This window comes from Condylura cristata, unplaced genomic scaffold, assembly GCF_000260355.1.
Source record: "Condylura cristata isolate star-nosed mole 26May11 unplaced genomic scaffold, ConCri1.0 scaffold00008, whole genome shotgun sequence".
In the NCBI taxonomy this organism is placed as follows: Eukaryota; Metazoa; Chordata; class Mammalia; order Eulipotyphla; family Talpidae; genus Condylura; species Condylura cristata.
Window position 1 is genome coordinate 56,626,219 of NW_004567109.1, and position 10,860 is coordinate 56,637,078.

Consider the following 10,860-nt stretch of genomic DNA (forward strand, 5'->3'; position numbering starts at 1 on the left):
CGGCTCCTGCAGCCCGCGGAACTTCCAGGGGCCCGGGTTTTCCCGGGAGTTCCCTTCTGGGAATTACCCAGTCGCCGATTCCCTAGCAGTTATCTACCTTCTAGTGAGTCCAGGGTGTTTTCGTTTGGGTTAAAACTTGTAGTGAGTCTATAGTCCGTTTTCAGTCCTCAATTCCTATGCAGGCTTGGACGCGGTGATCTTGGAGTCTTTACTCTGCCGCCATCTTCTATTGGTCTTATATTTTTTGTAGAGTTTATTTTTAATGCAATAATTTTTTGAAACTGATTCTATTACCTTCTACTTAATATCTCCGAGTGATATTAGTTAATGCCCTCCATCAGAAGACCACTGTCATACACCTAAAGTAGAATGAATAGGATTTATTGCCTGTGGCCACACAGGTGGAGCTATATCTATGCCTCAATAAGCAGCTGTACCGAGGGATCTTATTATGAGTTGAGTTTGTTTTGGTGATTTGGAGAAGTGATTAAAGAGTTAGGGTGAATGTTATGATTAGATGTATTAATAAATTTCAGCTGGAAGGATGAAAAATTAAAGTCTAAAGATAAAATAGATTAGATGTAGAAAAAACAGCAGTCACTTGCTAAACATGGCTGGGAGATAGTCATTTATCTGGTTGGCATGTTTTTTTTTCTGTATTTTTTTCATGATTATATAGTGGTCTTGCTTTTTTTTTTTTTTTAATTCATTGTGACCAAAACTTCTCTTTGTCTGATGTTAATGTTCTAAAAAATGTTTGATGCTAACAGGAGAACCTACCGTGGCATAGCTGGGAGTAGCAGGCCAGCTCAGTACTCTCAGGGGCTGTCTCTCTCTCTATGCACGCTTAGGGTGGAATTCAAATTTCTCATCTTGGTACTCAAGGTACTACATGATCTAGTTCATTCTTAATTTCCAAACTCCTCTCTTATCACACTGTCACTATATTCCCATTACACTTATCTTTTTATTTTTTTCTCTTTTGGATGTTCTCTTAAAAGTCTTAAGCATATTCTCCCTTAAGACTTTTATATTTGTGATTACTTGTCCCTGGGTTATTTTCCTAGGTACCATTTCTTAAATATTACTCTCTTAAGAACCTTTCCTTTAATACTTTCCCAAGATATTTATCATTTCTCTGTTTTATATATTCTTAAAGCCTTATAGTATATTTGTTGATTTTATGCTTCCCCTGCTTGCATACAAGATATAAGAGATCAGAAATAGAGTCTGTGCTGTTCACAAAGGTGTATTCTGAGTGTCTTGCAATGTTTTTCACATGATGGATCATCCAAGTAAAGGAACTCTCAGACTCAAGGAATGTGTGGAGGGTGAGTTTGTCAACAGTTACATATGGTGTGCTGATATACATTGAACTTCTTAAGAAAGAGATATACACAATTGTTGGAAGCTTCTTTATAGAACTCAGGTGTGTCTGAGGAATCTGTTGTCTTCTATTAAGACATATATTTGCACTTGTCTTGATTTCTCAGAGACTAAGATTGTTTAAAATCCACTTGTAGCTCTAGCAATTTTCTTTCTCCAGGAACATCTACCATTTATACTCTGAAATGAGAAGACCTATCTGGATTGGTTAGCTATTACCCAATTTAAGGTCTGCCTTTTGGCCAGAAAATGTTGACTTCCTTCATTTTCAATATATCCAGTAGGGGTCGCAACTCAGATGTCTGTAGGGACTAGGAAAGCAACTCAACAGCATGAAATATCATACTTTTTGTTGTTGCTGCTGCTTCTTGCAGATTAAGAATTTTTTTAACATTAACCTATATTTATGACTATTCTTTACATCTATAAATAGATACATATATGTGTGTATACATATACATATGTGTGTGTGTGTGTATATATATATATATACCCTTTTCCAAGTTTCCTGAAATATATGCTCTCCATTTCTTTTGTTTTTGCCACTTCTGATGGAACACAAGTTCAAATAATTTTTCATTTTTGTCTGTACCTTAAGAAATACAATAGTGTAAATCTAATACATGACAATTAAGACTTAACATCAGCATTGGTGGGAGAAGAGAGATATTGGGACTGTGGTAAATAAGTCTACCTAAAAGTCAGTTTCTCTAACTGATTTCTGCCTTGTAGAAATGCAAACTGAATTATCAGATCTTCACATTAATTTTCAAGGAAGCTATAAATTTAAAAGTTTAGGTGAAATTCCTTGATTGTTATTGTAATTATTATTATCATCACTATTATTATTATTATTATTTATAAATACTAGCTGTTGTAACTTATATCTTTTTTTAAAGATTTATTTATGCATATAAAACTGGGGTACAAGCCAGAGGAGCAGGGGTGGTGAGAGACTTCACCAGAGACAGTAGGGAGCAGAACAGGCAGATTCATGAAGTACACTGCTGAGGGGAGCAGCAGGCAGGCCAGGAGAGGTCTGCCAGCTATGGGGATCACCTCGGGGGCCAGGGAACGAACTTGCACTGAAGGAGCTGTGGCTAGTCTGCGGTGCTGTATCCTAACCCTTGTGCCACTAAGGAGGGCCTATTATTATTATTATTATTATTATTATTGGACATTTGGAGAATAAAAAGTTCTTGTTACACAAGAGGTTATCCCCCAGATTTAGCCTTTGTGATACTGAAGCAAGTCCTCTGTTGAATGTCGTTGTCTCCACATGAGAAACCATTCAGTGTGAATCATACATGAACAAGAACTTTGACTAATGTCACTGTACATACAGTGTGAACCTTGGAAGCTCCTCTTAAACTTCTGGACAAAACAGGCACTTAAAGACTAAGGATAGTAGTTCATGTTTATGGGCTGCTGTATGTACTCAGGAGGTTTGTCTAACTGGAACAATTGAGAGGTGGGGTAGGTCACCAAAGAAGTCTTTGCAGAACAATTTAGTTTAGAGAGGAAAAAAGAAGGAGTGTTCTTGTAGGGAAGGGCACGCGAGAGATGTGAAAGCTTGTGGCACTTTTAAGGGACTTCAAATATTACTGTATAGCAAGACACCACTCTGCCATGGGCTGTCATAGGTGTAGTGTGTATGTGTGGAGTGGGAACTTTGAGGGTGAGGGGGAGTATAAGAACTGGCTGTGTAATGTAGACAAGAAATGAATTTGTAGAGGAGTATTTTTGTAAATAGTACTGAGGTTGAGCACCATTATAATGGCATGAAGCTAAACCTGTTTAACTCCTATAGCTAATCCATTAAAAGGATCATCCCTCATCTTCAGCCTCTACTCTCATATTCACTTCCAGAGATATGACTGTCATCCTAAGGTAGAATTATTTGAATGCCTCATTATCTACATTTATTTTTTTTTATTGTGGTCCTTGCTTCTTCCTTTAGTACAGCTAATTATGAGCACTCTTGTCCTTATCTAGTCTTTCTTTCTAATTCTGATAGGGATCTGGAGACTTTAAGTTAAAGGTAAGTGGAAGTTTTAACTCCAACTCTGAGCTTCTCAGAATATCCTGAGAAGCTATTCTATTCTAATTTCTAGGAGCAACACACAAAGCGATAATGGTCAAGATAATGACTAATATATAAAGACAGCAGTTACCAAAGAAAACCACGTGACAGTTACCAGTGGACGGTAGGCTAGAAGACCCTGAATATTTACCTACCCCATGTACTAGTGCTACCTCCATGTAGATATCTCCCCACCGTGGGTCCAGGTGTACACTATCAGAGCTGGGAAGATATAAGGGAAAGGGGAACTCACTACCATGAAATGTAAGGGAAGAAGCTGACAAAAACCATAGTGACTCCAGTGGTGCACTTTGAAGGGCACTTAAACCAGGAAAGGAGAAAAGAGAAAGTCCAGGGATTTAATACAGTGACATTTTAGCAATCCATAGGAATATATTTCAGTATTTAATATTCACTCTAGCCATACTAATGAATTATAGCCAAGTCTCAGACTTGAATCTATTAATCTAAGAAAGGTAGACATTAAGAGTTCCCCCTTCTGTTGTGTCTTAGGGAAGCTTTTTGTAATTTATCTAAACATGAATTCACATGGATTTCCTTGGCTTGTGCTTGATACTTTGTGTGGTGCTTTTCTGTGGAAGTCTTGATTTCACAAAGGTAGTAAATCTCCTAAAACCTGCTTTGTTTATCTTTTCTAGCTTGAGGAGATCACGATGGTTTAGACAGAGTGTCCTGCAAGACTCGTGGTAAAAAGATTGGAAGAAGGCAAGACAGGAGGTAGGAGCTCATATTTGCATTTGAAATGAGGAAGATCTTGATTCCTTGTGCCATAGAGGAGAGAACTGATTAAAAGAACTGTTTTTGAGATGATCATTTGGAATGAAAGAGAGATAAAGATGACTGAGTGAAATGAAGGATGATGCTACTACTCCCAAGTAGTCATTCATAGTGGTTTGATGGTGATAAATTGGGGTCTTACTTTTTTGACTTTCCTTTACCTGTTAGCTACAATAGAATCATAATGGCATCTACCTGATAGGGCTACTTTGAGAATTGAGATAATGCATGTAAAATATTCAAATCAGGGACTGACATGCTGTGCAGGCACATTAAGTGTTAGCACTGACTTTCTTCAGGAAACTGAGGTTTAGAAAGATTACATAATTTGTTCCAAACTACACAGCTTGGTCAGTGACAGAGCTGGGGTTCTAATATTTCACTTTTAGCACAAGGATTGGTCATTTCCCCTGTTACATAGGATAGCAGTTATCAGAAGAGGTACAAACAAGGTCTGTTGCTATCATTTTCATGGTTATGGTGGTAACTTGGTTTGGGGGAATAGAGACATTAATGGGTGGGCAGGTTGTGGAGGGGACTAGATGTCTATGATGCAGTAGGAGACAGGGTTTTCTAGTTCTCAGGAGAGATGTTGGCCAAAGAAGACCTTGTTCCCATAATAATTTACAGAGTGCATAAGAAATTTTAGTCATCATTAGTGTGCTACCTAATAGATTTTACTAAACATGGTACTTATTAAAGTCACGTCTCCAAGATAATTATAAATTCTTTAAGTGGTTTTAATCAGATTTTTATATGTTACCTTCAGTCTCTCTTATAAAAATATTTTCATTATAGCCATGTTTTCATAGAACCATTCATTGTAGCCATATTAATGCCATAGAATCATTAACTATAAAATAAAAATTCCATATTTAAGAAATATAAAGTCCAGTATAAAGTCTTCTATATTAAAAACTACTTCATTAAGATTAATTAACCTTCATCAAAATAACTTTCCAAATTTTATCTCAATCAACCATGAGTGACTTTTCAACTTTTTAAATATGTTGAATAATTTGTTTGGAACACAGATTCATGTTTTAGACTGCATCACAAGCTGACTGGGGCAAAATCCTCAGTACTCTCCACGAATTGGCATTTTGCATTCCTGCATCAGGACTCACCCTTGCTCCCACCCTCCCTCAAGTACTTTATCACATTGTTGGTATGAGCTTGTTTGTGTGTATGTCAAAAACCCAAAATGGGGAAAAGAAAAAAAAACCACATCCTTTAATCTTTTAGCTCATATGGCCATATATTTATTATACACAAATAGGATTGTGTATAGCAAGGGTGTATAGCAAGGGTGACATTGATTGATTCATTGACCACCTCATTTTGTATATACCATGAACTAAGTGTAATTTTTACATTTTTAAATAGCTAAGACAAATATTATAAGTAATATTTTATGACAGGAAAATTTATGTAATGTAAATTTCATTGTGCATAAATGAATAGTTTTATTGGAACATGGGTATCCTCACTCATTTACATATCATAAATAGCTGCTTTCATGCAACAACGGCAGAGTTGAGTATTTGCATAGGTATTGCACATGGTATTCCACAAACAAGTTCATACTATAAAGCTTTGCAGTGTGCTGATCAGCAGCTTAGACATTGCACATATGTGGTAATAACTCCACAATGTGCCATGATTATATCTAAGCAACAATTTATTATATCTTAATTACCAACACAGTTGCCACTATGTAAAAACAAAACAGCACAAAGAAGGAGATAAGGAAATCCAAATGTTATGCTTTTAAGGCACAGTGGGATGAATTATCTTCTTCTTGAATTAAGAAAGCATTGTGTTTATTATGCAGTGAATTGGTACTCATCACAGTATTTCAGTCACAGAAAAGCAATGGCCAGGAAAATTAGAAAATTTAAAACAATATCCATCAAAGCACTATTTCTTCATAAAAATAAAAAAAAATTAAAATGAGGCAACGACCAAAAGGACTGATTTATTAACCATTCAAGGAAAGATTTATTCTTGGTGAGTTAATCAAATCATGTTTGACTTTAGCAAGAGATGAAAAGTGTGCAAAGAAAACAAGTGCCTTAAAAATATTAGCCTTTGGCAACAGTGATTGCTTGAACATTGGAGTTGAGAACGTTGGAAGCAATATCAATAATCAATTTAAAAACAAGGCAAGTCATTTCCAGGGGCTTATTCTGGATCTTGAAAAGTTGACAGAAATTATTTATATAGTTTACCTGGCAAGTCATTGCTGACTGTGAAATGAATAAAGAGTTAACTTCTATGAATAGTTCATGTTGAAGACTATGGACAAAAATATTTTCAAAGATTTCAAAGAAACTCTAATTCAATATAACCTGACAGGGAATCTGCTAGAATGTGTTAGTTACATTCTAATGGTAAAATATATGTGTGAGCAGAAAAGAGTTTTTGGACAAGTTTGTGAAGTATATAGAGGTGAAAAGTTTATGTTAAATTACTATAATTGTCATTAAAAGTCAATTTGTGAGAAATCTTTTAGTTTATCATGTATTATTGAACCAACTATGTCATAGGTGAATTTCATTAGCTCTTCTGGATTTAAGCATTATTTTTTTTAATATCCTTTTGTCAAAAATAGTAGCTTAATAGCCTGACTTGCCTTACCAATAACATAACAATTGGATAGAACAGTAATAAGTCATTTGTGATTTTTTGAACACAATGTTGAAATTGAATTTTTTTCATAAGAATAACCCCAACCACAGTTATTGTACACTGATGATTTTGGAAAATATATTTTGCTGCAGGCTTTATAATGTTTATTAATGATCAACCATAATTATAAAGCAAAATAATTATTACATTTAGAATCCAATGATGAAATCATTTTGATGACAATTAATGCTCACATTAAGAGGAATAAACTATTTTAAAAACTTCTTGTATTGTCAAAAACTAAAACAAAAGTAAGCTCTCTATTCTTAACAAATTTTCACTGAATGCCTTTCCCAGGCTCAAATTACAATTTCAGTAATGCTTTTTAGACCTAAATGTAAGTACAAATTTTTAAATTTCAAAATTCATTTAACTGTGCTGCTAATGGGCTTTCACCTAATCTACAAACTGGAAATGATTTCTTTGCTATATAATGGCATGCTAAAAGGCAAACATCAAAAGAAGACTTCATAGAATTCTATTATTGCCTTCTGAGCAGTGAAAATGCTTAATAAAGTCTCATGCTCATAGACTTCATATTGATATTGGTATTTGGCAGTAAGTAGCTTCTTTTGAGAATTTAGGCAGTTGTGAGTTAGCTAACTATCAACTTTAGAGGACACACAGTCCATAGAAACACATCCTCACTTTTGACCCCAACTGTGAGTTTGTGGAGGGGGCAAACTACTCTCCTGGTCAATATTTCACTAAAAGGAAGCATAGAATATAGAAGCTACCACTTATTACAAGGAAAAAATATAAATTTATCTTTTCTGGGAGGAAGTTCATAGAGTTCAGAGATGAACTAAATGTTTCTTTTGTCTGCTCCAATGGATTCAGGGTATGTTACTTTCTTAGAGTCAATATGTAACAATATTTATGGATTACTGTCAAGCAGGAAAGCTCACCAAAACAGTGGTGTCCAGAGTTATTTGGGCTTTATTATGTAAGCCTGATGGATTGCTTGCTTACAAGGTTGATCTAAACTAGAATCATGTGGCTCAAACCCCCACCTACATCTCATTGTTAATCCTCTCAGCACAGTCATTCCCACCTTAAATCATATTTTTGACTATCCAATGTGACTCAGGAAAACCATGGCAGCTCAAGAGTCTAGAGATAACCTCCAGTAGTCAAGACAAAGACCAGACCAGAACAAGCACTTTTTGTGATTCAGATGATTCTTCACTACCCTATAGTGAAGACATTTTTGCAACTGAAACATGAAATTCCATTACACATCCGAATATAGAGATGAAATACTTGCAATCAAAGTTGATGACAGGGAACACTAATGAAGTGGAATGTGATCTCCCCACAAAATTACCTATATCAGAAAAGAATATATGGAAATTTTAATATACAACTTTAAATTTTGTTTTATTTTGAATGTATTTTATCAGTACAAAATTGTGGAAATTTGTTTTTTCATTTTTTATAAAAGGCCTACATAATATCCTTGATTTTGCCTCTTGGCTGCAAAGACTGAAATATTTATTACCTGACTACAGAAAAAGTTTGTCAACCTCTGATGTATACAACAATGTGTAACATGCTGAATAAATGAAAGACTCATTTATTCAATCAAATTAGCACTCAGTTATTCTATCAAACATAAAATCCAGTTGTTTCTGTGGAAGTATCTTGTAGCTGTAATTAACTGCACCAATTAACTGATTTTAAGTAAAGGAGATTATACCCAATAATCTGAATGGGCCTGATCCAGTTAGTTAGAAATCTTTAACTGAACCTTTTCCTTGAAAAAGAAATTTCTTCCTGTGGACAACAGTTTCAGTGCCTCCCTGGGAGTTCCCAGTAGGCTTCATCTTGTGCTTGACACCAAAGTTCTTATTAAGGGGTAGGAGAGTAGGTGTTTCTATGCAAATTATTGCTGGCTCAAAAATGCATAGCCAGTCTCACAGTCACATATGCCAATTCCTTGCAATAGATCTAGCTAACTCCATATTCTCTGGTCTGTTTTTCTTGTGGAAGCCTGGGTATTTTGACTTCCCACTAGAAAAGTATACTACCCAATTTGGGCTACTAGAAAACTAAAAAAGAAATACTTTAGATAAAGTGACATTAATATTTTGTCATTGGTGCCTGTCAGCTGTGATATTGCCTAATCTATCTTTTTGATTCTCTAGTGTAAGGCAGAAAGAGGTAGTGAGAATTATGAATAATGAAAGAAAATTTAGGAAGACTTTAATTCGGTCTTATCACTGTTGATCAAGGGATCATTTTTGTCTCTTGCTAAAATCTGTTCCCAGAATAAAAGAGAATTTGAAGAGAAATGTCTCCATTAGTCTAACTCTTGCACTCTTCCTAGAGTTTATGGTCACTGACAGCTAGAGTACCCTCAACTCCTTAGCATTGTTGGTAAATCTTGTGCTTCTGTATTTTCAGTGTCATGTTTCCTGAACTTTTGCACATATTCCAAAGGGTCTGTGGCACCAAAAATATACAATCACAAATGAGCTGTTCTTCAGGTGGATATTTATGACTATGTCACCTACTATGTAGCTTACCTCTGTAATCCTCATAGTAATTCTTAGGTGTCACCTGTTCCTTGTATTATCTTCTCTAATCCTCACAATAAACATAGGAAGTAGGTACTTGTGTCCCATTTATACAGATGGGAAAACAAATTTCGAAAAATGAGGCAATTTGTCTTAGCTGAATAGTTGATATACAGCAAAATCTGGATTTGAACTTACACCTGACATTAAAGTTCATGTTAGGGGTAAAAGAGTAGAGGTTCTGATAGATAAGGCTCAGGAATTGGAAACTTTGCACTTATGGTGGTGATCCACCAAGCCCCATGTACCTGTTTGGCCTCTGCCCGATTATGTGGGAAGGAGAGAAGTTTGAGATGACATTAAGCCTTGCATTTGCCCCAGCCCTAGACTAGGACTGGGAGGAGGAGGAGCAAGGAAGCCTGGGAGGGCGGGCCCTGAGGAGTCTAAAAGAGGAAGGAAGTGGGGCCCTGCCTAGTGCCTAGCCACCCCCTGGCTGCTTCCCCACAGAAGGACGCAGTGCTGCAGGCCCCTGGCCCAGCCATGGCCCCCTGGCGCAAAACTGACAAGGAGCGGCACGGTGTGGGTAGGTGTGGGCAGGGGGTTGGTAAGAGACGAGGGCCAGGTGGCCTGAGAATCATGTGCAGGAAGATGCTGCGGAAGCAGGCAGCACTGGTGTAGAGAGAGCACTGCTGAGTCAAGGTCCAAGATCAGCAGAGTGCCTCCCGTAACTTGCTGTGGGGTCAAAAGTCTGCGGAAGGGTAGGCAGGGGTAGAGGAAAGTGGACAGTCTGCCCAACCCTCCTCTGACTGCCTTTTCCCACCCTCCACTAGACACCTCCTCCAAATGCTTTGCATTTCTGAGATAGGGTCTAGCAGAGCTCTTGGAAAGCAGATTCTATGTGCCAGGCCCAACATTCCCAGGAATGAATTCCATCTTGGCCTCATAAAGAGAACACCCTTCTTTCTTCTTGCCTGAGTCAACTTGTCTCTCTCCAACCCTGCCCAAAGGGTTGGACTGTCTGCCTGCTTCCCCTGCCTGTTCCTCCTGGTCAGACGATCGATCTCTGATTTGGCAGAGTCCAGAGGGCTGTGGAGGCTTGGGGCATAGGCCTGGAGGGTGGGATCCTTCACTCAGCCCTGGAAAGCCTCTGGGGGAGAAAATGTCCTGCAGTTTATCTGGGGAGATCTGTGAAGCCCGCTTCAGAACTTCAGTCAGCTAATCTTTCAGAAGCCTCAAGTTCAAGGCGGAAGTGGTGGTTGGGGGAAGGGAGGCTTCAGGTACTAGGGACTCTCTCTGCTAAGTGGCATTTGTGGTGCAATCACTATAGACTCTGTGTTTTTCAAACTTAAGTGTGAATTTAAAAATTACTCTGGAGCTTGCTAC

The 10,860-nt window shown here is 37.2% G+C and overlaps 1 protein-coding gene across 1 annotated transcript in view; it reads left to right on the forward strand.

Annotated features, from left to right (window-relative positions):
• Positions 1-1,282: 1,282 nt before the first annotated feature.
• The window catches only part of DOCK2 (dedicator of cytokinesis 2), a 394,233-nt gene continuing 384,655 nt past the window's right edge, over positions 1,283-10,860 (forward strand). Inside the window, exons 1-4 of the mRNA XM_004679543.2 lie at positions 1,283-1,331; positions 3,197-3,276; positions 3,404-3,427; positions 9,934-10,060. Coding sequence (XP_004679600.1) covers positions 1,283-1,331; positions 3,197-3,276; positions 3,404-3,427; positions 9,934-10,060 — 280 coding nt within the window. The remainder of the gene's footprint in view (positions 1,332-3,196; positions 3,277-3,403; positions 3,428-9,933; positions 10,061-10,860) is intronic.